The sequence below is a fragment of the Pan troglodytes genome, chromosome 9 (genome assembly GCF_028858775.2).
Source record: "Pan troglodytes isolate AG18354 chromosome 9, NHGRI_mPanTro3-v2.0_pri, whole genome shotgun sequence".
Classification (NCBI taxonomy): domain Eukaryota; kingdom Metazoa; phylum Chordata; class Mammalia; order Primates; family Hominidae; genus Pan; species Pan troglodytes.
In genome coordinates, this window is record NC_072407.2 from 20,181,198 (window position 1) to 20,207,957 (window position 26,760).

The window sequence follows — 26,760 nt, forward strand, 5'->3', positions numbered from 1 at the left end:
TACTGTGCTAGGCAATGCTAAGGATTCCACAGTAAACAAAAGAGACAAAAAATTCCCTGAATTAATTAACTTACACTCTAGTAGGTTAGACCCACCCATCAGAAGTACTTTAGACAATAAATCTACAGTAGAATTGACTGCTTACTGAGGTTACTGAAAAGTTTTACCTATTCTGATGATGGTTCAGGGAACATTTGTGGAAATCTAATACATGCTTTATTATTGCATTTATCATTTATAAGAACCCTGAGAATGTATATTATGCTCGTTTTACAATGAAAAAAACTGCAAATGGAGGTATTTTGTAACAGTGCAAGACAACAGAGCAAGAAAGTTATAGTGGAAACTCTAATCCAAAGTTCTAATTCCATAAATGGAGTTAATTCCATTAGCCTACAGCTCATCTAAGCCTAGTTGTAATGGTCCTCCCAAATTCCACCACACTCTTAAAAATCAAGAAAAGAGTCAGAAGGGTGAGTGAAGGCTGATTAAGAGAAAAGCATGCATTCTCTTCAAAGCAGAGCCCCATGGTTGGCATCCTCAAAACAAGCTTTGAATCAGTTCATTCCTCTTTCTCCATTGGGTAGCCAGTAATAGGTCACCCTAATCATCTATTTATTCAACCCTCTTTATTAGAAATCGCAACTTTCCAAGACTGCCCAGCAAAGCTAACTCCATCACCCTCCCATTCCCCCACACCACTGAGGCATCTTTACAATTGCAAATAAGAAGACAGGGTACAACAGACAGTGCAGAGCCTCTAAATACAACATCATAAAGACTCAGGCTGCAACTGAAATAGAAATACAGCATTCTCAATGCTGATGGGCACTTCTTTACTTTCCATTTGTAGCACAAAAATTGACAATATCATTTAAATAAAATATGTGCTTGTATTCATTTTTGCAAAAACTTCAATTGTTCTCCATCTTTGCAAACTTGGCAAGACTTCAGTAGTTTCATTTAAGAATAACGTATGGTTGACAGGTTTTCTTAGTGCTTTAAGACTCTAACTATATTCCTTTCCTCAAATCTCACCTAAACTACACATAAGACCCATCAAATAACAGTGAAAATTGCATTTATATTGACATTTTTAATTTTCTTATACAATTCTTTCATTTAGGCTACTATCCATACTATCATTATAAGAAATAGTCTGTTAAAATATGTTCCAACTAAAGCTTAGTGAACTTTAAATGCTAGACAAAAATCATTCTCTGAAGCTAATGAAGACAGAAACTCTGCCTGTAACAATATTAAGTTTGTTTTTTTCTGGTGATTCAGAGAAGTGAGCAATCTGTCAGTAATACATTGAGTGAAATTACTTGTCTTGGAGGAATAACTGCTGACAGTTGCTTTATCTCAGGGCTGACCCAAACATCTTCCTGCTGACAAACAAATTACTATGTCTAACTTTGAAAAGGTAACTGGCTTGCTTTAATTTTGATTGGTCTTTCAGAATCCCTTATACATATACTGAGCCCCATCCTTCATTGTATTTTTTTAAAAAGGCAACAAAAGTGTTTTGGGGGGGACAGGTTTGAATTAATAAGTAAGAAAAAATAGTAAGAAAAGAATAACCCTATTATTTGATGCTAAGAAAAAGAACTGATACGCTTCCTTCCAAGACTGTTATGTGGATGTAACTGGTAAGTCTTAATGTCTACCCAACATTAAGACTGGCAGTGCCGCCAGTGACTGACTGGGTGAGTGAACACATTACTGAGACAGTATAGTAGGAATTAATTTTCTTCAATAAAGTGATTTTTAAGGCTCATATATTTCACAATCTAAACATATGTCACTGTTTCATAAACAAAATAAATGGATTAAAATAATACATTACCAATATGCTGACACATGGAGATATTTTAATTAGAAATTCTTAAGCTGTGTGATATCTAACTGCTGTATTTGCTAAAGAGAAGTATGCATCATTTAATAAGAAGGCATGAGGCAGGTGGATCACTTTGCATATAGTACCAGATTTTGTTTAATATAAGCTACAACTATGAGGCAACACTACTCCCCATTAAAAACAAAACAAAACAAAACAAAATTAAGGGGCTATCATATTGAAAATAACCATATAAAATGAATAAATACACTGAAGTCCCTTTTTCATTAAAAAAAAAAAAGTCATCCAGAGCTTAGTTCCCACGACAATATTTCTTCAGAAACAATCTAACATCATCACTATTTAAAGGCTAAATTTACATGACTGCCTCATTATACTGGTTCCCTTTCCTTAACATTCTTTTTGACTTACTTAAGGACCAATGCTAACATAGCTGAAGAAAGCAAATGGCAACTGGTCCTGAAATTTATACGGGTGAAAGAACTGGAATAAGCAGCAGTATAATATATTGTTTACTGTAGCAACTGCCCTCTGTTCTCTAAAGGTCAAAAGCATTGTAACCTTAGAGTTACAGTTTCTGATTGTTCCCAGGGTTTAATAAATTATCAAAATTAATGGTTCAAACCCCTCAACCTTCAGATATATGAGTATTCATGCCTGCATCTGCTGAACTGTTCAACTAAAAATAGCACTCTTTGGCCTTCTTTCTCCTAATATTGTGCCCCTGAGGCAGAGAAAACCATGCCTTAGATCAGCACAGTAGTATTTTAAAAAATGGTCTTTACAGAATCTTCCTTATTTTAAAGAAAGAAAGTAATGGCATATGCTAATATAAGGAGAGTCTTTCAATTTTAAATAACCTTTCTCTACTTGATAAAATTTCAGGGTATACTTAATATATACCAAATGTTGTTAAGATTTACCTAGGCTCATTAATTTTAGAAATGACAACCTTTGAAGGACAAATTAACTGTAACATGAAGTAGAGAACACCATTTCTGAGTAATGCATGCAGTGGGGTGGGGGAGTATATGTGTTATAAGCTTTCCCTCCTAAGAATCTCTGTTTAGAAATAAAACCAGTTAATATCATTGTAATGCTTTCTAAGTAGCAATAGTTTATCATGATCATGTTTCTTGACATAACTGTGACATTTTAGCTTATCAAAGGAGGGGAGAAGACCCTAGCTAGAAAAGAAAGCAGATTTAAATAACAATAAACCAAGATATTATTAAAATATCCCTCTACCCTCGCTCAAGATTTAAAATGTTACTATCTAGCACCTTAGATATGGGTGTCTACTATGCTATTCACGGATGTCCCAATAAACATGCTATACTCATACTAGGAAAGTTTGGGAAACCCATCTTTTAAACAAGGTCGATCTTTTCTAACCAGTGTCCACATGAGCAAACAGATCAAAGGTTTCCTGACATGCAGGAAAAAGGTGCAAAAATAGGAGGTAATAGAACAGAGCAAGAGTAAATAAAAACTGAGGAAACTATCAAAGCATCCAGATTTAAACTGCAAAGCTATGAAGGCTCTTGCATTAATAGTTTACCTGTTTAGCCTAATTAAAGTGACAGACACGTGACATATGCAGTGCTTCTAGATCAGCATCACTACGGCACTACAGAGCTCTGACACTCATATGCATGACATCATGGTTTCCAGAAACCCAACAGAAGCCAGATTTGACACATCAGGGATCAGTGATGGTGTGGGGGTTGGGAGTGGGGGGTGGGAGAGAAGCCGATCTGAGTGAAAAATTAGGCAAAAGAAGAGACTGGGTAGAAACCTGGCTAAGGGAAGATTGATGGGATAGAACACAACACTTCAACAGAAAATCCAAAAGAAAAGTCCAACAGGAAAGTCCAACAGGAGAGAAAGAAAAGTCCCACCAGGAGAGGAAACAGAAAAGTCCAGCAGGAGAGGAAGTCTTGAGTTTGAGCCAAGGCTACCTAATTTCTCATTCTTCCAGGCATTTAAAAGCTCTCAAGCTGACTGTCCTGAGTAGATAAGCTTGCTAGTTGTCATCACACATATAAACTTGTTCCTAATGTCCAGTCATTTCTGTCTAGCTCTCCTAGGCATAGATTTTCAGAATGCCCAGAAATGTGGTACTCACTCTACAGCCAAAAGAAAGCCTTAGAAATTTCTTCTGTCTGTATAGAAGGCAGGAGATATTCTGAAAGTATGTGTCTAATCATGTCTGAGTGGAAACCCCCTCTCTACCTCTTATGTCAAAGCAAAAGAAAAGAGGGAGGCAGTTAACAAGCTCTGGAATTCCACCTTAGGCTACTTCCAAGGGGGTCTTTGGTCTTGTCTCTTCCTTTTCTTAGGAGTGATCATTCCCTATCATTTTCCAAAAAGGTAGATTCACAAGCAGCAGAAAAGGTAATGTCAAAGGGACCTTTCATTGACTACATAGTGTTTGAGCTATACAGACCAGCAGAGCCATCAGAAGCTAAACGTACATCTTGCTAGATGCAATTATTTTCATTTTTGGGTTGAGTTTCCCATCCTAGGATGGACTATAAAATCTGCTATTATATCTAACCCAGAGAATTAAAGTGTGTTTCGGTTTGAGGTAAACTGTATCCACTTTTTAAAAAATTCAACAGATAGCTGGAAATTCTCCAATATGAGAGTCCCAGTGAGGGACCCCGGTGAGGCAGAAAAGGAATTAAGCATGAAATTGGAGAGAGAAGGACTGGGTTCTTATAGAAGAAAAGGTCTTGGTTTTCATAAGCCATCTTCTCTCAGTGGTAAGAATATCCCAACAAAACAACAAAGGACTCTACCGGAAGGTGAAATATGAAAAGAATGCTACAGAAGTTTGTCTTGGAAAAAGCAATCATCCAGGCCCAGGCACCCACCCCTACTTCATTCTGAGAAAACTGAGTACGTAGAATTAGAAATCCTGGGCAATAACCTTGACTCAACGAATATTTTATAGCCTTGGTTAAATAACTTAACCTCTCCAAACCTCAGCTGTTTTATCTATACAAGCAGAATTATATTTGATCAAATTTACAGGGTTATTCTACGGTCGAATAATTTTTTAATGTTTAAGTATTTTTTAAAAAATACTATACAACACTATACACAAGAAAATATAAAAGAGTGAGGGAAGAAACATGGTTTTGAAGACACTTATAATGTAAAGCTTTTGTGTGAATATATATGGCAAAGAACAACCTTAATTCAGGGGCATTGCTTTGGGATTTGCTTTTTTCTCTGAAAGAAAAGGGGCAAAAGAAGAGCCTCCTTAGGAATGAGAAAAAGGGAAAGATTAAGTTCAGTGTTTAGGTTGAGTGTTTGCCACTTTAAAAAAAAAAAAAAAAAAAAAAAGCCTAGAGTATGACTGAACAATCCAGTCCCCAACCCAATGAAGCATCAATGGAAGCATTCATACCTCAATCTGTTTGTGGTTGTAAGAGTGGCCACCACCATGTTCAAAGGTGTCCAAATTCCTGCCAAAACGGTCACTTAGGCCCTTTAGCCTTTGGTTAATTTGTGGGTGGGAGACATGACCCTTCTGTTTAGTAGCATATTCAGAAAAAAAAAAAAGACAAAACATACTGTCAGAACTCATGAAACAGAATACATATTTCTAAATCCAGGGTATTGACCACATCAAAAAATAGAAAGTAGAAAGTTTAAGACTCAGTTTCTTTCTTTTACAGAAATTTGGTTACAGTATCAAACAGTGGCACTGATTTCTTGTTTCTGCCTCTGACTCAAAAAGATACTCAATAGCACAGCTATAGGAAGAGAAGAAATATATTAGGTTTATAATAGTGAGGGTTCTTTTTAGACTTGCACCAACTATAGTAGGTTTCAGTGTTAGTAGCGTGAAAGGTGAAGGTTTGCAAGAGAGGCGAGGTTGCTGCTCTTCTTAGGCGAAATTTCTAGCTCTGCTAGGCAGCCCATAATGGGTTACATCTTTATAACTTCCTGGATCATGACTCATGACAAAATTTCTCAAAGTATTGCAGAAATTCTTTATTTGCAGATCCAGTTGGAAACATTCAAAATGATGTTTTTTCATGGGACAATAGTTGTATACTTTTTATGTTCAAGTCACATAGAGACTAGCAACACAAAAATAAAAATGCTTCACCAGATGCTATTTTGTAGATAATTTAAGAAAACTCAAAAATAATTACAGTATATTTTAAGAATAAAAACTATCTTTAATAAAACTTTCTACTATATTGAAGTCAAGTTGTTGATTATCTTATATTCTCTAAATATCCAAATACTGAATGTTTGACTTATTTTAATGATCTCAGCTTTTTGTTTTTATTAATACAAATATACATTCATATTCAAAGTCAACCTCCCATTCAAGTGGTAGTAGTAGAAGGGTATAATGATCAGCTATTCCTATTCCAAACTCACTTTACTGTGAAGAAGATAAGGTGTAAATGATTTTTCAATCAGCTTCCAAAACACTTTCCCCCCAAGTTTAGCTTTATAAATAAGAAACACCAATGCAAAATTTATCAGACACCATGCCCTGACTTTTGACCCTAGAAAGGGTGAGGATACACATATTAAGGAGCAATGCATTTACAATTTACAAAATAATTATCATGTAATTTGAAAATAACAACGCCTTATTCTATGAGCTACAAGAAGGAAAAAATATCCAACATCATTTTTGTTTCAATTTTTATATGCAAAAGCTAATCTGGACATAAGTGGAGACACAGATGAAAAACTAACAAGGAAAAAGCTAACATGTATGCAGTAACAACTAGCCATTGAAATTGTAAAACTATTCACTCATCTGATAGAGAATACATAGTATTAAGTCCTAATGTGATCTTTTCCTTTAAAAATATTGAAACTGGCAGTTTTCTCTTCTATTTGCATTACGGTAAGCAAATAAGGTGTTAATCCTTCTGGGCTATGCTTAAAAAATTATTTAACATTCAGGCCATTATTTAGCATACAGCTGGTTAGCAGTTTTCCACTAAAGTACTGGCTCATATCCCACATTTTTTTCTTCTGGCACTTACCTGGAGCTGTAAAGGGCTGAGTCCAGAAGCAGCAGCAGCTGCCATTGTTGATGGAATGAACTGTACGGGGTAGTTATCACCTGTCGGAAAGAACAATGCATACAGGTTTAGACAATGCACAGGGAATTGCAGCAGACAAGTACAAACATGGTCCTTGGATTGCCTGAGCTTTACAACATTGCTCTAAGCCCAAACATCTGCAGAAACAAAAGGCTTAGTTGGGCACAGACTTGCAGTGCTGCCTTGGAACTTTTTGTTAACAGATAGCTGGTAGGCAAACTGGCAAAACATGAATGTGATGTTAAAAAAACTTAAATGTGCAATTCAAGCATGTTCACTCCATTGCGAATCTTGTAATACATCATTTTTTAAGAGTAAAAAAATATCTTGAAGCCAGGCTGACACTCAGTACACTGGGAAAGCATTAAGGCTTTTATATTAGAACAACAAAAAGTTTTGGCTTGGTAGGCAAAGCAGAGTATTAGAGTCCAAAAAGGGCTCTGAGCTATTGACTGCTCATAATTCTAAACTTTATTTATTAAACAAGTTTAAAAATTAAAAAATACAACCTCTTCAGTATGATAGGGCCGAGAGGACAGCTAATCTTATCTTCCAGCATTCTGTGAAATGTCTGGTATCCCCATAAGTGTAGAAACCACGTTTGTCTGGATTAACCTCTGGTACTGTACTGGTGGATCCTAGTACAGAATCATGCATACTAAGCACTTATCAAACATATTTTAATGATGCTTTGATTAAATAAATGCGCATTTTACATGGAATATCTGTACTAAACACCTGTTAAAGAGTGAGTATGGTTCAGCAGAGATGAATGCTATATCTTAATGTGTTTCTGACTTCAGATCATTCCTAAAAAGGGAGACGGAAGTACCTTCTGTGACCTAAGAACACAGGCTGTGTGCAGTAACCTGAAGAACCAAAACAAAGTAAGGAGAAACATATCATGACAGAGGTAACTGAAATAAAAATTAGTATGTGTGGATAAATTTCACAATATCAGTGATTTAATGGAGTATCACTTTGGCTTCAGCTACTTATTTAAAGTCAGCGTTATGTAATATCTCTAGGCTATATTTTAATAGGCTGTTCCTCCACACATTTTTGACATTTATAATAATCATTTTGTTTTGCATGAACTTTCCACACTGAAAGCTGAATGTAATAATGAATAGACAGCTTAGAAAGAATCTCAGTAATAAAGGCAGTCAACTGTAAAGCAAGAAAACTTTTTTTGGAGTTGGGGTATGGACACGAATACCTGGAGCCTTCCTGGTGACTCTGGTTCCTGGGAACTCATCCTGCTTGCCATATGAAATGCTACTCAGCTGGCCCAATGTAAATGTTAAGTTGCTTTCACTTTTAACAAATTGTTAGCTTCTAATCTACACAGTCTCTTTGCATCATATCCATAATACCTCATCAGACCATTGAGCACAGTGTGTGCTTGTACACAGTCCAGTAACAATTGGCTTCTGATTGCATATGGAGCGCTGCTACAATGCATTCACTAACATTATATTGTGCTGGTCTCCTATGGAGTAATGTTCAAAATATCTGATCTTGTTTTTCTCCTTCCATGAGGTTGATTTTGGTTTGCAGTACTATATGAGCTTTTTAAAAAAGATAACTAGGCCAAATTATTTTTTATAGTAAATGACTGTCACTTTATGCTTAAACAATTCTACTGATCTTCTTGATATTTAAACTAAATTATCTGAAGGAAGAATATCCTAATCTAAGTCAAATAGTATTTCTTTGGTAGATATCAAGTTTTAAAAAAATCACAAAACGATGCTGAATTAATGATGCTTCAAAAATAGGGGAAAAAAATCACCATTCTAACCATCGACATGGACTGCTCCTGGAACATTTTAGAGCTGTTCTTTCTTTAAATATCATGCATTATTCATACTAACTCTAAACCACAACCCCCCTCCCTGTAAGTTTAATACCAGTTGCTTTATTTGTACTAAAACATTTTTCATGTCAAACATATTTTTAAAAAAATCAAACTCTAAAAGAATTCCCTGGGGCACTCCTTTTTTCATAGCTGTCATGCTTCTGTGCTATGAAATAGCTTTTTTTTTTTTTTTACAGCTTTTGGCTTGCCAGTTAATTTATTACTATCTCTACCACACCCTATAGTACTTTCCAGCTCACCTGCTGGCTACAAACAGCTTTCTTTCCACTGCTGACAGGCATATTTTAAAAACATTTTTAACTTTTATCCTTCTTTGAATCTGTATACGTGAATATTATCTTTAGAAAGCTATTTCTCCATAACATATCATTGTTTCAACATTAAAAGTAAAAATGAATACATTAGAGCAACAGAGTATATAACAGAGAATGATTAGAAGAAAGAGAACAAGGACAAGGCAGGAGGGGTAGAAGATGAGGGAGAAGAAGAGGGAGATTACAAGTAGAAAAGAAAAATTTAAGAGGGAGAGGGATTTAAGGGTATTGTGAAGTTTAGTTTTTTAATAACAAAGTTGCATGTTTCCCTTATGCTGCTCTAATTTTCTGTGTAAGTCAATCAAGAAAAAGTTCTCAGTGCCTGACTTGGCAAGGAATCAGTCAACATGTTGTAGCAATTTTTTTCAAATTTGTCTCTGGATTTGAAATGCTTTCATGAGGACCCATTCTTTTAAAATTTGTACATGGAAGGTGAAGCTTGTTGAAACAGGTTGGCTTTATGCACTACTGTAATCTGGCCCTTGCTACCTCTAGTGTAAGAAGACAACTTTAAAAAACCAATTTGAGAAATAATGTCCATTCTGTAAATCCATTTTCCAGCTTTCTACATATTTCAACTGACAGTTTTTATCATAAGAGTACAAAACAAAGACAAAATAGGATTTAAAACTTATGGAAAATTTGCTTGACATTAGTTTCACTTGTCAGAATAGGCAGCATTCCTTTGGAATCAAAACAGCAAGAGTCCCTAAATGAGAGAAAATAAATTCTTAAATTTTCATAGAAACTGACATGAAGCAGAAAATTAGTAAAACTTAACGGCAGGAGAAGGGGAGCTTGTACTAAGAACCTACAACCCATTAGATTCAGGCTACCTCCTGCAATAATGCTTTTAATTTGAATAATTCAGATATAAAGTCTACCTTTTAAAAAAAAAAAAGCCAAAAATCCCATGGGTAAAAGTCTGTCAATTTACTTTCATTCTTCAGAAAGACAAAGGACTGGGATAGTTGCAGTATCCTGAGATAGTAACTTCAGATGTTAACACATTGAAGAAATAATTTAGAAAGTTTGGAAGGAGTAGAGAGAGAGAAAAAATAAAACAGAACTAGAAGACAGGACAAAAGATTCTTCAGTCTCATACCTCATTTCCCAGCCTCCATAACAGAAGAAAAATATGTTACACATCCCTAACTAACTCAAAAATTATTGTGTGCCAGCATCATAAAATGATAAGTTGCCCAACAACTGTAGAGCCCACCTTTATGAGCTACAGCCATTCTTGTTACAATATGAACATATTTGAATCACAACCACTGATGCAAACTTGAACATACCACTTAGCATGGATCTTGCCTGGATGCACGCATTTGGTACAGCAAAATATTACAATTCCTCTACACTCTGAGGGAATGCCATAAGTCTGAATTTGTCTTTATGCGAAACCACACTGTAGTAAATGTTAGCAGGTAATAGGTGACACAAAAGCTTCAATTTGTCCTGAGGACAAATGAAAAATAAAATTAGCAAGGATTATAATATATATTGCTGAGATCACTATGTTGTTATTTCTCCTGCTAAATTTCTCCCTTTCTATCCGTCAAAGAATAGATCAATGATGAAAAGGGTCTTGACCTCAGAATTTCTTCTAAGATCATCTGCAGTGTTTTTTCTACCTTTAAGAAAGCTAAGAATCAAGGCTCAACCTTACTTTCTTCACTTATTTCACAGCTGCATCCAAACCCTTGACCAATCATCCGAAAATCTGTGGAATTTGTCACAATGGCAATTAAATAAGTGAGTGTGAATGAACTCACATAAATTCATCCCCATTACATAAAATTGATTTTAAAAATCCTCAGTTTCATACTAGGGATGCAGGGATGGCTTAACATATGGAAATCAATAAACATGATACACCACATAAACAGAATTAAAAATAAAACTCACATGATCATCTCAATATATGCAGAAAAAGCATTTAACAAAATCCCAACATCCCTTTGTGATTAAAACCCTCAGCAAAATTAGCATAGAAGGGACATACCTTAAAGCAATAAAAGCCATCTACAACAAACCCACAGCGAACATTATAGTGAATGAGAAAGAGTTGAAAGCATTCTCCCTAAAAGCTGGAACAAGACAAGGATACCCACTTTAACCACTTCTATTCAACATAGTACTGGAAGTCCTAGCAAGAGCAATGAGACAACAGACAGAAAATAGGGGCATCCAAATCGGTAAAAAGGAAGTCAAAGTGTCGCTGTTTGCTCATGATATGATTGTATACCTAGAAAGTCCTAAAGACTAATCCAAAAAGCTCCTAGAACTGGTAAATGAATTCAGCAAAGTTTCAGGATACAAAATTAATGTACACAACTTACTGGCTCTGCTATACACCAACAGTGACCAAGCTGAGAATCAAATCAAGAACTCAACCCCTTTCACAATAGCTGCAATAAAATAAAATACTTAGGAATATACCTAACTAAAGATGTGAAAGACCTCTACAAGAAAACTACAAAACACTGCTGAAAGAAATCATAGATTATATAAACAAATGGAAACACATCCCATGCTCATGGTTGGGTAGGATTAATATTTTTAAAATGACTATACTGCCAAAAGCAATGTATAAATTCAATGTGATTCCCATAAAAATACCACTATAATTCTTCAAGGAACTAGTAAAAAGAATCCTAAAATATACATGAAACCAAAATGAGCCTGCATAGCCAAAGACAGACTAAGCAAAAAGAATAAATCTGGAGGCACCACATTACCTGACTGCAAACTATACTATAAGGCCATAGTCACCAAAACAGCATGGTACTGGTATGAAAATAGGCACATAGACCAATAGAACAGAATAGAGAACCCAGAAATAAAGCCAAATACTTACAGCCAACTGATCTTCAACAAAGCAGACAAAAACATAAAATGGGGAAAGACACCCTATTCAACAAATGATGCTGGAATAATTGGCAAGCCACACATAGAATGAATCTGGATCCTCATCTCTCACCTCGTAAAAAAATTCACCTCAAGATGGATCAAAGACTTAAATCTAAGACCTGAAACCATAAAGATTCTAGAAGATAACATTGGAAAAAACCCTTCTAGACATTGGCTTAGACAAAGAATTCATCACCAAGAACCAAAAGCAAATGCAACAAAAGCAAAGATAAATAGATGGGACTTAATTAAACTAAAAAGCTTCTGCACAACAAAAGAAATAATCAGCAGAGTTAACAGACAACCCACAGAGTGGGAGAGAATCTTCGCAATCTATACATCCAACAAAGAACTAATATCCAGAATCTACAAAGAACTCAAACAAATTGCAAGAAAAAAAACAAACAATCCCATTAAAAAGTGGGCAAAGGACATGAATAGACAATTCTCAAAGGAAGATACACAAATGGCCAATGATCATATAAAAAAATGCTCAACATCACTAATTGTCAGGGAAGTGCAAATCAAAACCACAATGCAATACCACCTCACTCCTGCAAGAATGGTCATAATAAAAAAAATAAATAAATAATGATACTGGCGTGGATGTGGTGAAAAGGGAACACTTTTACACTGTTGGGAATGTAAACTAGTACACACACTATGAAAAAGAGTATGAAGAGTCCTTAAAGAACTAAAAGTAGACCTACTGTTTGATCCAGCAATCCCACTACTAGGTATCTACCCAGAGGAAAAGAAGTCACTACATGAAAAAGATACTTGCACATGCATGTTTACAGCAGCACAATTTGCAGTTGCAAAAATATGGAAACAGCCCAAATGCTCATCAATCAACGCATGGATAAAGAAAATGTGGTGTATATATATACACCATGGAATACTACTCAGCCATAAAAGGGAATGAAATAATGGCATTCACAGCAACCTGGTTGGAATTGGAGATTATTATTCTAAGTGAAGTAACTCAGAAATGGAAAACCAAGCATCGTATTCTCACTCACATGTGAGAGTTAAGCTATGAGGAATGCAAAGGCATAAGAATGACACATTGAACTTTGGGGATTGGGGGAAAGGTTGGGGGATAGCGAGGTATAAAAGACTACATATTGGGTACAGTGTACACTGCTTGGGTGATGGGTGCATCAAAATCTCAGAAATCACCACTATTGAAATTCAAAAAATGAAACAAATAAAAATTAAAAATTAAAAAATAAACTCTCAAAGTTCATGCCTTCATGATAGCTCATCAATGATATAGCCTCCATGTACAGAGGAGAACACAGTTAAGATTATAGACCTTTAAAAAACTAGGTTAGTTTACACAGCTGAACATATTTTCTTCCTGGACCCCAACACCGATTTAAAAATTAGGGTGCTAATCTGAAGAACCTCAGAAATGCTTTGATTCTGAGTAGATATATTTAAATAATCAACTATTACAATAGCAGTTCATATCTCTGCTTTGAAATACTCTGGAAGAGACAGAAATGAGTGACTTTACAAGATGTCATTTGCATAACACCACATGTAAAAATTACATTTTATTCACTGCGAAAAGGTCAGATTTTCTTAAGATCACACATACTTAGACCAAGGCCCCAAGAGTATGAAGTGTCAAATCAGAGAACTTCAGTCTGAATTCTATCTCCACTATTTCAAGATGTGGAACTCTTGGAAAAGTTAACTTTTTTGAGTATCAGTTTCTTATTTTCTTTTAATAAAGCAGAGATGATACAATTTATTACCACTTATATCTAAGAGTTGTTATGAAAATTAAATGAGATTACACACATACACACACACACACACATACACAGGTTGGGGGTTATTAAATGAGATTACACACATACACACACACACATACACAGGTTGGGGGTTATCTTGGAAAACAAATGGTGCTCAATAAATGCTAACTAAAACAAAGAAATTAAAAAGAAGCTCTGAATAATTATGCAGTCATAACAATTGTACATTAACCAATTCAACACCTAGGAGAAATGGACAAATTCCTTAAAACATGAAAATTACCCAACTCAAGAAGAAATAGAAAACCTCAACAGACCTATAACAAGTAAAGACAATGAATCAATGATCAAAGACCTCCCAGTAAGGAAAAGCCCTGGCCTAGATGGCTTTACCAATGGATTCTGCCAAATGTTTAAAGAAGAATTAATACCAATCCTTTTCAAACTCTTACAAAAAAAAATGAAGAGGAGGGAGTACTTCTAATTCATTTTATAAGGCTAACATTATCTTGATACCAAAACCAGATAAAGATATCACAGGAAAAGAAAGTTACAGTCCACTATCCCATATAAATATAGATATAAAAATCTTCAACAAAATATTAGCAAAACAAATCCAATGGCATATTAAAAGAATTACTTACCAGGGCAAAGTGGAATTTATCCCAAGAATGCAAGGGATCAAATCAGTGTCAAGCATTACATTAATAGAACAAAGGGAAAAAAAAACCAACATGATCATCTCAATTGACACAGAATAGGCATCTGACAAAAATCTAATATTATTCCATCATAAAAAATTCTCAGAAAACTAGTAATAGAGGAAAAAGACCTCGGCATGATGAAACCTATTTATAAAAAGCCTACAGCTGGCCAAGTGTGGTGGCACGTGCCTATAGTCCCAGCTACTTGGGAGGCTGAGGTAGAAAGATTGCTTGAAGCCAGGAGTTCAAGGCCACAGTGAACTATGATCATACCTCTTAATTCTAGCCTGGACAACAGAGCTAGACCCTGTTTGTTAAACAAACAAACAAACATCCACAGCTAACTTCATATTCAATGGTGAAAGACTGAAAGCTTTCCCCTTAAGATCGAGAACAAGACAATAATGTTCACTTTCACTGCTGCTATTCAGTCTTGTAGTGGAAGTGCTAGCCACTGCTATTAGACAAGAAAAAGAAATAAAATGTATCAAATTGGTAAGGGAGAGGTAAAACTATTTGTATTTGCAAATGACATAATCCTATATAAAGAAAATCCCAAAGAGTCCCTGAGAAAGCTACTAGAATTAATAATTTCAGCAAAGTTGCAGAGTATAAGCTTAACACACAAGTATCAGCTGTGTTTCTAAACATCAGCAACGAACAACCCAAAAGAAAATTAAGAAAACAATTTCATTTACGAAAGTATTAAAAAGAACTAAACACTTAGGGATAAATCTAACCAAGGAGATGAAAGACTTGTATGCTGAAAACTATAAAACGTTTTTGAAAGAAATTAAAGATGACATAAATAAATGGAAAAGCATCTGTGCTCATGGGTAGGAAGATTTAACACTGTTAAGATGGCAATACTACCCAAAGCAACCTGCAGATTCAAAGCAATCCCTATCAAAATTACAACAACCTATTTCACAGAAATGGAAAAGCCAATTCACAAATTAATATGGAATTACAAGAGGTCTCAATAACTAAAACAATCTTGAAAAAGAAGAATAAAGTTGGAAAGCTCATAGTTCAAATTTTAACACAAAGCTACAGCAATTAAAACAGGATGGTACTGGCATAAGGAGACATATATATATACATATGTGTGTGTGTATATATATATACATATCTACCAATTAAATATAATAGAAAGCTCAAAATTAAAACCTTTACATATATAGTTGATTGATTTTTGACAAAGGTGCAAAAACCATTGAACGGGGGAAGGGATAGTCTTATCAACAAATGGTGTGGGGAAAACTGGACATCCATGTGCAAAAGATGTAAAACAATAGAAAAAGGTTTTACCTTACACAGTATACAAAAATCAACTCAAATGGATCAAAGACATAAACTTAGAAGCTAAAAAAATTAAACCCTTAGAAGAAAACATAGTGGTAAATCTTTATGACATTGGATTTGGCAATGATTTCATTGATATAACATCAAAAGCACAGGCACCAAAGGAAAAAATGGATAAATTGGACTCCATCAAAATTAAGAACTTTAGTGTATAAAAAGATACTATGAAGAATGCTAAAAGACAAATTACAGAATGGGAGAAAATATTTGCAAATGATATATCTGATAAGGTATTAATATCCACAATACACAAAGAACTGAAACTCAACAACAACAAAAGCCCAACTCAAAAATGGGAAAACTACTTGAATAGACAGTTCTCCACAGGAGATATCCAAATGGCCAATAAGGACATGAAAAGATGATCAGCATCATAAATCATTAAGGAAATGTAAATCAAAATCACAGCGAGATACCACTTCACACCTACTGGGATGATAATAATAAAAAATTTTAGTTGAAAATAACAAGTGTTAGCAAGAATGTGAAGAAATTGGAACCCTCTTACATTTCTCATAGGAATATAAAATGGCACAGCTACTGTGGAAAACAGTTTGGTGGTTTCTCAAAAGTTTAAACATAGAACTTCATATAATCCATTAATTCAACTCACAGGTATATATCTAAAAGGATTGAAAGTGGGGACTCTAACAAACATTTCTATAACCATATTCACAGAAGTATTATTCATAATAGCCAAAAGGTAGAAACAAACTAAGTGCCTATCAACAGATGAACAGATAAACAAAATGTGGTCTGTATATATATATATATGTGTGTATATATATATATATATATATACACAATGGAATATTATTCAGCAATAAAATTATATTTTAATGTATGCTACAATATGGATGGACCTTGAAATGTTATGCTTACCAAAATAAGCTAGACATAGAAGGATAAATATTGTATTATTCCAATTATATGAAGTACCTACAATAAGCAAATGCATAGAGAAAGATAATAGAATAGAGGTTACCAGAGACTAAGGGTAGAGGGATAGAGAGAGTTATTATTTAATGGCTACAGCATTTTTGTTGGGTATGATGAAAAAGTTTTGGGTATGGATTGTGGTGTTGGTTATACAATATTGAAAATATATTAATGCCACTGAGTTATATACTTACAAATGGCTAAAACAATAACTATTATATTATGTATATTTTACTGCAATAAAAAAGAAACATTAGGTATACTTGTAAAATTGTCTTTGGTCGTTGAGTGGAGGGACACTATGACTCAGTCTAACACTCAGCTTTTGGGCCGCATTTCCAACGGATAAGGATGTAGTTTAACAGGCTAAAGTTACTCAGTTTCACCGTCAGACTTTACTCCCAATCTTAGTGCTTTATCATTTTCAGAGAACTTTTAGATATTTTACAAAATTTAATTTTCACATCCACGTTGGGTAGTGAACAAATCGTGACACATTTCTTATATGACAAAAAAGTGAGGTTCAGCAAGATTAAATGACATGTTCAAGTAAGGATGAAATAAAATAGTCCATGTGAAATATTTAGCACAGTATTTGGCACAGTATCAATCAGTAAGCTTTAGCTATCATTATTATTATCATATATTATCATATTATAACTAGTGAGTAAATGGAAGACCCAGGAACAGGCAGACATCCTGTTCCTAGGACCTTCTAGGAAACTTCAAGTGTGCTTTCTAGCCGCAATCATGTAAAAAATTCCAACTACATAAAGCAATGGGTCAGCTAAATCAAGCCTGAAGTATGAAGGGGGCTACTCATCGTTTCTGTTTTTCAGGCAAGCTGATCTTGATTGGATATACACATTGGCAACTGTGAAAGATGCTTTATCTTTTAATTTTCTCCAATATTTGTGCTCAAATGTATCTATCTTACTCTTGATTGGTGCACCTCTCTGTATCACAATGTGAAAGAGCAAAGCAACCAAAAGTCTGTGGTTTATGTTCTGGGATCTGATGATGAGTTCCTATCAAGAAATATGTCTCTAATTATAGAACCTGTAAAATATTTTTAAAAATAGGGATTAAAACTCAATAAAGCTATTTCTAGAGAGAACAATCTGAAAGATGCTGTCCTGGAGCTGAACAATCCCTGTGGGCAGCATGCCCCCTCAGCAACCCACTGAGGTGGGAGAGCTTGCCTAGTGTTTACTACACGCTGGGACTCTGAAATGCCCAGAGGCACAGGTCAAATCATAGGGCGGGGAGTGAAGGCCTATAACCCTAAATGTATTTGCTTACACTGTCTTAACATGGATTCAGAAACAGTCAACTTTAACAAACAATGAATGTCACCCCAAGGTAGTCCTTGCTCTCTGGAAATTAAGATAATTATTCAATCAGCTGAAGGCACAAATACTATGAAATCATTTCAGATACGGGAAAGTGGAAAGGGAAAAAAAAAGGAAATTTATTTTTTTCAATTTATAAAGACCAAGGTAGCACTTGTTCATCTTGTTGTTTAGGGAACCAGAATACAAATTTATGCCACCAATTCAAGGTTTTCTTTCAAAAATTTAGTCATTGCTGTCTCACATACATTTCTTTTCTTTTTTATTTTATTTTATTTTATTTCATTTTATTTTTGAGACAGGGTCTCACTCTGCTGCTAAGACTGGAGTGCAGTGGCAGAATCATGGCTCACTGCTGCCTCAACCTACTGGGCTCAAGCAATCCTCCCACATCAGCCTCCTGGGTAGCTAGGACTACAGGTGAACATCACCATGATTTGCTAACTTTTTAATCTTTTTAGAGACAAGGGCTCACTATGTTGTCCAGGCTGGTCTTGAACTCCTGGGCTTGAGTGATCCTCCCACCCCTCAGCCTCCCAACGTGCTGGGATTACAGGCATGAGCCACCACACCCAGCCCTCACATACATTTCAAGTGAAGTTACCATAGCTCAGTTTGGGGCAAAAAGAAGTTGTATTGTACTTGTCCAGTTTCCAGTCCAATAGAAGTCTCTTCACCTAATTCATGTGAATGATAAAAACACTGCATAGATTGATTAAGTCTTCTGAGGATGTAATTTCTCTACTAATAGCATAAGAACATATAATTTTAATGAATTTTAAACACATTTTTCATATACAATAAAGCCTAGGTTAGCCAAAATATTGAAAGAATTCGAGTTCTGATTAATGAAATTGTCTGACATAATTTAGGAGTCACACGAAAGTAAACACTTTTTTTTACCAACCTTGCTTGTAATTAAAACTCTTCCTACATCTCAAAACCCATTGTCCTGCCTTTCCAACATAGTTTGGCCAACATAATCAAATACAGCTCTGTTACCCCAGGACACTAACTTTAAGCTGCCCTTTGTTCAATAGAAGTAACTAATTTCTGCACAATATTGTCCCAATTTCTCTGTTTTTCTCAGTTACATATTATAATCTCATTAATGCTGTTAGAGAAGACATTTGAAAAATGGTCTAAAATCACTATATATAAAACAATATCTTCCCCCATGAAAAGTGGCAGTATTGTTTCAACAAAATTAGGTAAGCAAGATGTCTACGTCTAACAGAAAATAAGACCCATAACTGATTTTGAAATGTGGATAAATTTAACTTTAAAAACACTGAAGTCAAATAGATAATTTCCACATATAGTTCATTTAAAATGTTTCTGGGACTGGTACAGGGGTGTCAAACTCAAATTCAGAATAGAACAGTAAACTTGGCTTACTTCAATGTTCCAAAGAAAGTCAAAATGAAGAAGTAGTTTAGAATGACTTACAGAGATCACAGGAAGACTGAACCACTTCACTAAAAAAAAAAAAAAATTCTCTGAAAAAATATACTCCTGTCCTTAATATAGATGCCAATGTCATAGTAGGTAAGTATACCTTGTTCTAAAAATCATGCTCTAGAAAAATGAATTTTTAACAATTTGAATGACATAATTTTCTCTCAGGTATCCAAAAACCTTTTGGTAACATGAGTTTGATTCATTTATATGTGAGGAATTTTCAGACAGCCCTTAAACTCACCAATCTCATAACATCTCAATTCCTTGAATCATTCGTGTTTTGCCACAGACATCCTACCTTTTCTTACAAAGAAGGAAGTTCTCTATCAAATACAAAAGAGTAATCACTGGCAACAAGCAATTAAAACAGATGCTAAAATGCACTAGGCTTGTTTTTATGCTATTTAATAAGCTTTCTTCTCCAGAATTTTAGTAAAGTGATTTATATTTTATTATTGCTTTAAGCATATTAAAACGCCTTTGTTCACTTTATAAACCACATACACAAAGAAACTGCTGCACGCAGATTTGTTGTACTCAGATTTGATGGTTAATATAATCAGGTTAATATGTTAAAAAGAACTTGACACAGAAATTATTAATGAGTAGAACAAGGTCACTACTTCTGAGCTGAGGTCACTTACAAAGAATGCACAAATGAAATTAAGGTTGACTTTTATTTACTTGACTATCTTCTTACATTGGATTCCTTTGGCAACATATCTTTAAACATTTAAAGCCCTGTTTACAAGGAGGCTCTGAAAGAAGCTTCAAACCATTATGCCCCTAATTGAATTCCCCAGGAGTCCAGTAAACTCCGAGGAAAAAAGAAAAATCACAACAGTTGCTAAATCATCTTAAAACATATTTCACTGCAAGGTTACATGACCTGTTTTTTGAGGTTTAAAAATGAATTAAAAAGTACTGAATACTTCATTTTTTTAGATGAAAATCAAAAACAATTTTACCTATTAGTGGTAAGCTAATTAAATCAGTCTAGTTTTAACTATCTTTCTAAGAGAAGTCTGACAACAAACAATGACATTTTATACTGAATGTGATCACTTTTCCAGAATATAACAGCTCTCACCAGGAGAAAAGGATCTTTAACCAAAAAACAATTATTCACAGTAAAAGTATGAGAGAGAGCTGACAAAAACATTGTAGTCCCCAGGGAAAGTAGTATCTTATCTGTGAATTCAAGACAAACTCAAGTGGAAGAAGAGAAAGTAAAAGTTTTTAGCAACCAATTAGTTTATTACAATGCCCACTCTTCCCAATTCTAATTTTACTTTAAAATAAGCTTTTATGATATTTTTATTCATAGTTCCCTGGCATGCTCCTGTGTTTGTTGTGAGTACTAAGCATAAACATGCAGATCTGAGCATTTCGAAAAGAATGTTAAATCCCTCTCTACTTACCTGGTTTGTATGTTATTCCAGGGGGGAAGAGGAATCCCTGTTGGGCAGCAGCAGCTGCTGCCAGGGTCCGCTGGTCATGTGGAAAAATTGGGATCATGAGCGGAGGCATGTGACCCTGAACCTGCTAAACAGAAGAGAGCCTATGATCAGACAGGGAGCAAATGTATGCCAAGAAGAATTTGTTTTTCACTCCTGGTGGTGTGCTGGTACCCACACAGCCACCCACCTCTAACCTCATTCCAAATCTGCAATCTGAGAAAATTCAGTTAAAATCCACCACATCCCTTTTCTGAGATGCTAATAGCATACCGAAGACGTAACTTCATTGTGCATTTGCCTCGTCCCTGCTTCCACCGAACTGTAGTTAATGGTTTTCTTTTCTCTTGACTTTTTTCCTTTTATTTTTTCTTTTAAACAAAGAACTAGAAGAAATAAGTTTGCTTCCTTTCTAGCACTGTACAATGTTGAGAGGTTTTGCCCTTTCACCTGCTTTGCATTCTGTGCTTTCTTTCAAAAACAGTATTTAGTATCCATGGTCAGAAAATAATGTCTAATTGTTATATATTCTAAAAGCTGTATCTCCCCAGTTTAGGTATCTTATTTCAAAGCCTCATGCATTATGTTAAACATATAGCTCTTCAGATTTAAGGCTACTACATCTTGGCTCCCAATTAAAGTAATATTCTTTGCCATACACACCTCGATGTAACATATAAATTGCTTGTCTGGCTAAGCAGTTTTACAGCTTTATGCACTACCATGTAGCTCAGTAATTATGGAGTTGTTTTCAGAGAGCATTTCATAATAAATCCTACTATATCAAATTTCATTTGACCTCAATAAATGTATCAAAGAGCACAAAAAATGCAAAATAGAAAAATCTTTACTCTATATCAGTATTTGTATTCCATATAAAGAAAATAAGAGCTATGACAGAATCATGCTTGTGAAAATTACATTTTAATTTCCTAGCTTCCTTCTTTACTCTATGCATGCTGCCCGGATTCCAGGATAGCATGACAGGAAGGTTTTGTCCTGGCTTTCAGGGCACAGTTTTATAGGTTGAATACAGGACTTTTCTTATTTAAAGATGAAAACTAAGATATACCAAAAGAAATTATCTTTAAGTTCAAACAGGGTATTTAGCCTTTTCACTGGTATAAAAGGGCTATATTATATCTTATTTAAGATACAAACCTTTACCAGTAATTCTTCCAACCCCAAACCCTTCCCTGTCTAAATTCCTAAATCTTCTCTTTAGGCAAAATTCCATACACTGGCTAATGACCCTGTTTAATTAGCACTGACTTGCCTTGTCCTGTCCCTGTTCCCTTCATAGCCAGGGACACAGTGCAAAAAATGCTTCTGTGTAGGTCTAAGAGGTTTCGTTTACCAACAGTTTTTCTCTAGGGAAAGCCCTAAGATGTGGGTTAATAAAGGGCAAGCAAAAAATAAACACTTTACAGGATTTTTCTGAATTCATTTCTCAAGAAAATCAACTTATAATAAAAAGGTCTTTGTGCAATTACTACCTTGCCAGTGGGGCGTGAAAGAAACTAGCTTTGAGCAGCTATTTCTTCCATTTTAGCTGAGGTAAGCCCAAGTTTCGTACATTAGAGTACAAACTAAGCCTGCTTAAATTGGAGCTGATCCCCCAGTGCCCAGGTCTTGCCTTTAACCCTGAAGAAAAGCACCGGGTTTGCTGTTGAACTCTAGCTTGTTGTACCCTGATGCAAACCTGAGACATCAGAGACGAGGGCACTATTCTATGCCAGAAAATAAAACACAATATTTTTTATGGGTTACAATTGTTCAGTGCAAGAGTACATCAAAGGAAATAATTTCATTTGCCTCCAGAAATATGGCCCTAATATGTACCTAAAATATAGCACAGATGGCTTATACTCTAAAAAGGGAGAAAAAGAAAGTGAGGAGTTTGGATATTATATTTATTTATTATTTCTTTCATTTCACAAACATTTATTATGTTGTTATTACTGAGAAGTAGCTGAAGATGTTTGAATATTTAGCTTGAGAGATAAAAGAGGTAAGGTTATCTTCAAATATTTGAAATAATAATGTATGGAAGAAGGATTGGATTAAGACTGAATGGTTAACAGAGGGCAGAACTAGGCTCAAAAGAAGAAATTTCATGGAAATGAAATGCAAAGAAGAACTTTCTAGTAATAAACTATTCTATAGTCACTCTGAGTAAAGAGATGGTATATATCCTTTCCCTAGAGCTGGTCCAGTAAAGAAAGGCTGTATAACACCATATGTTAGAGATGTTTAAAGCAAATACATAACGAAAAACTTGATTATATAATAACCTTTAGAGCCTTTCCAACTTTATAATTCTATGATTGTTTAAAAGTCAACATTAAGACGATAGTGTGATTACAGCCATTCCTTCATTCATTTATCATGCATTTATTTATCGAGGATTTACTAGGTGCCTCTAAAGGCCTTGTTGGCAAAAAGTCTGAACTCAAATCTATATGCTGCTATTTTCTTGACTGTGTAATCTTGAACAGTTACTTAATTGTTCTGAGTCTATTTCTTCATGTAAAAACTGAAGCTAATTATAATACCTTACACAATTATTGTGAGGACCAAATGGACAATAAAAGTAACTCTTGTGGCACAGTACCTGACATAAAAGTAATGCAATGTCACAGTAAATCCTTGTTAGATCCGTGTTCCTTTCTTATATGGTTTGCATATTCAGGACTAGAAATTATCAAGTTACTGATAAAACAAGCAATAAAACAAGCAATAGTTGATCTTACTCATAACTCTACTTTAAGAAAGAAAACATGAGCCAACTAAATAATTCAGTTTGGCAGGCAGAGGCTTGTCATGCTTAGCAGACAACATGCCTCACAGAGCATTATCCCATCCCAAGTATCTAGAAAACCATGAGAAAGAAGAGGTGGGGATACATGTTCATTTGAACATGTATTTGAGGCTCTTTGGTGTTATTTATTTAGCAGCATCTTAGAATGAAAACATTATTTTTATATTGGTCGCCCAAGCTCTTCAGATCATGAGACAACAGAAAAAGGTCAATAGCAATTAGAAACCAGAACTTAATTCTTGAATCTTAGTGTCTTAAATTATTTCTTTTGTAACTTTCCATCTTCATGAGATAACTAACCAAACTCTTGGGTTCATTTTTAATGCCAAAGAGCTGTAGGTGTTTCATATTAAGATAAGCTGTAAGAATTTAGGTAAATTCATTTCTGTTCATCACACTCTGCAAAGAAAGCTATGTTAGAAACTTCAAATACTAAATATTAGCCCAGAGGCTATTCAATAACTTCAGAGAAAAAGTAAATAAGGAGGAGGTCAAAGGACATTCTGAAAGCAAGAGTAATGACAGAAACATAGAGCTGGAATAGAACTTGGAAATGACCTAACCTAGTAGTTCTCAAAGTGTGGTACCAGACCAGCAGCATCAGCAATATCTGGGAACCTTTTAAAAAAGCAAATTCTTAAACTCTACCCCATACCTACTGAATCAGAAAACTCTGGAATTCAGTCCAACTGATTAAATTTTAGGCTAAAATTTAATTTAGGACAGTGATTCTCAAACTTTAGTGTGGATCACAATCATTCACAGGGCTTGTTAAAACACAGATTGCTTCCTTCTCTCCCCCTGCTCCCCGTCAAGAGTCTTTGAATCAGTAGATCTGAGGTAGGGGTCTGACAGTGTACATTTCTAAAAAGTTCCCAGGTGAAGCTGGGGCTGCTGGTCCAGGGGTCATTCTTTGAGAATCACTAATCTAATCCAAAGCTCACAATTTACACATAGGAAAACAGGTGGCTAGAGAAGGTAAAAGATATGAGCCTAAGTTTACAGTGTCATGACAGTGCTGGATCCAGAGTCCAGAACAGCTAATCACCCTGTCCAGGGCTTTTTCCATTACATCAGAGGGACTTCAGTGATAGAAAAGGGAGAAATCACTGGTTGCGCTGTTTTTGCAAAGAAAACCTGGAAGTCTCCAGCTGAAAATAATTTTGTGTTTCAAAAGCATATTGCTGGAGTTTGGATACTATGAACGCTGTTCAGTTTTCAATAAATTCCTTCCTTCCCTTCTATTTTTATTTTATTTTACACAGAACACACTGATCTCAGTACCTACCATCATTAATTGTGTAGTTTGTTACAATACATTGATTAGCAATGATCATTTTGTTCCAAGGGTTAAAATTGACTTAAACTTATTTTAAGTGAAACAATAAACTTATTTTAAGTAAAATGATGTAAAAACTCCAAGTGCCCTTTATTAAAGAGAAGCCAGAATATCCAGTAGCTAGTTAGACTCTAGCCTGAGAAAAGGTGATTAAAAGTTCTTCTTATGTCTAATTACATAAGTAATAATAGTAATGATGATGATAATGATGATGATGACCACAGCAGCTAATATTTTTCCTTGTTTTCTATGTCAAACATTGGAAAAGTGATTTACATACTCTATCTCATTTAATCCTCAAAACCCTGTAAGGTACTTATTATTACTATACTTATTTAATGAGAAAAACAAAACCATGTGAGGTTAAGTAACATAACCAATTAAAAGTTATAGAGTCAGGACTCAAGTCCAGATATGTCAGGGTCAAAGTTCATACTTTTAATATCATATTATATTAAGCATGAAGTCATCTTTTGAAAAACAGATCTAAGATAGGGAATATGATTATTGGTGATAATAATATAATTGTAGGTTTGCATGTGGTTGTAATAAAGAATACAGAGAGATCACATGGATCCTTAATCCAGTTTCCCCAAATGATAACATCTTGCAAAACTATAGTATGACAACACAACCAGAGTACTGACATTGATACAATCCAACAATCTTATTCATAGTTACCTAGTGCAAGGGTCTCCAACCCCTGGGCTGTGGACCAGTACCAGGTTGTGGCCTGTTAGGAACTGGACCACATAGCAGGAGGTAAGCAGCGGGCAAGCAAGCATTACCGCCTGAGCTCTGCCTCCTGTCAGATCAGCTGTGGCGTTAGATTCTCATAGGAGCACCAACTCTATTGTGAACTGTGTATGCAAGGGACCTAGCCATGCTCCTTATGAGAATCTAATGCTTGATGATCTGTGGTGGAAAAGTTTCATCCTGAAACCATCCCCCCTCCCCTACCCAGTCCATGCAAAAACTGTCTTCCATAAAACTGGTACCTGGTGCCAAAAAGGTTGGGATGGCTGCCCTAGTGTGTTAAAGGAATTATGTCTTTAAAACAAGCAAAGGCAGCTGGGCGCAGTGGCTCATGCCTATAATCCCAGCACTTTGGGAGGCCAAGCCGGGTGGATCAAGAGGTCAAGAGATTGAGATCATCCTGGTCAACATGGTGAGACCCCTGTCTGTCTCTACTAGAAGTACAAAAATTAGCTGGACATGGTGGGGTGTGCCTGTAGTCCCAGCTGCTCGGGAGGCTGAGGCAGGAGAATCACTTGAACCCAGGAGGCAGAGGTTGCAGTGAGCCGAGATCATGCCACCGCACTCCAGCCTGGCGACAGAGCGCGACTCCATCTCAAAAAACAGAACAAAACAAAAACAAACAAACAAACAAAAAACAAGCAAAGGTAATGAGGGTCTATCAATATTTCTAAATGCCATCTTCTATAGAATGCTCATCAGTATGACCCAATGCAAGTGATATTAGCAGAAAGTAT

The 26,760-nt window shown here is 35.3% G+C and overlaps 1 protein-coding gene across 50 annotated transcripts in view; it reads right to left on the reverse strand.

Moving 5' to 3' along the window:
* The window catches only part of SOX6 (SRY-box transcription factor 6), a 770,159-nt gene that overhangs the window by 123,392 nt on the left and 620,007 nt on the right, over nucleotides 1–26,760 (reverse strand). For 18 of the 50 annotated variants that reach the window (XM_054661218.2, XM_063783820.1, XM_063783812.1 and 15 more), the window contains 3 exons: nucleotides 21,072–21,195; nucleotides 6,892–6,971; nucleotides 5,280–5,402 (listed from right to left, as the gene is read on the reverse strand). In XM_054661218.2, coding sequence (XP_054517193.1) covers nucleotides 5,280–5,402; nucleotides 6,892–6,971; nucleotides 21,072–21,195 — 327 coding nt within the window. The remainder of the gene's footprint in view (nucleotides 1–5,279; nucleotides 5,403–6,891; nucleotides 6,972–21,071; nucleotides 21,196–26,760) is intronic. The other 32 variants (XM_063783833.1, XM_063783834.1, XM_063783836.1 and 29 more) reach the window with 3 other exon arrangements.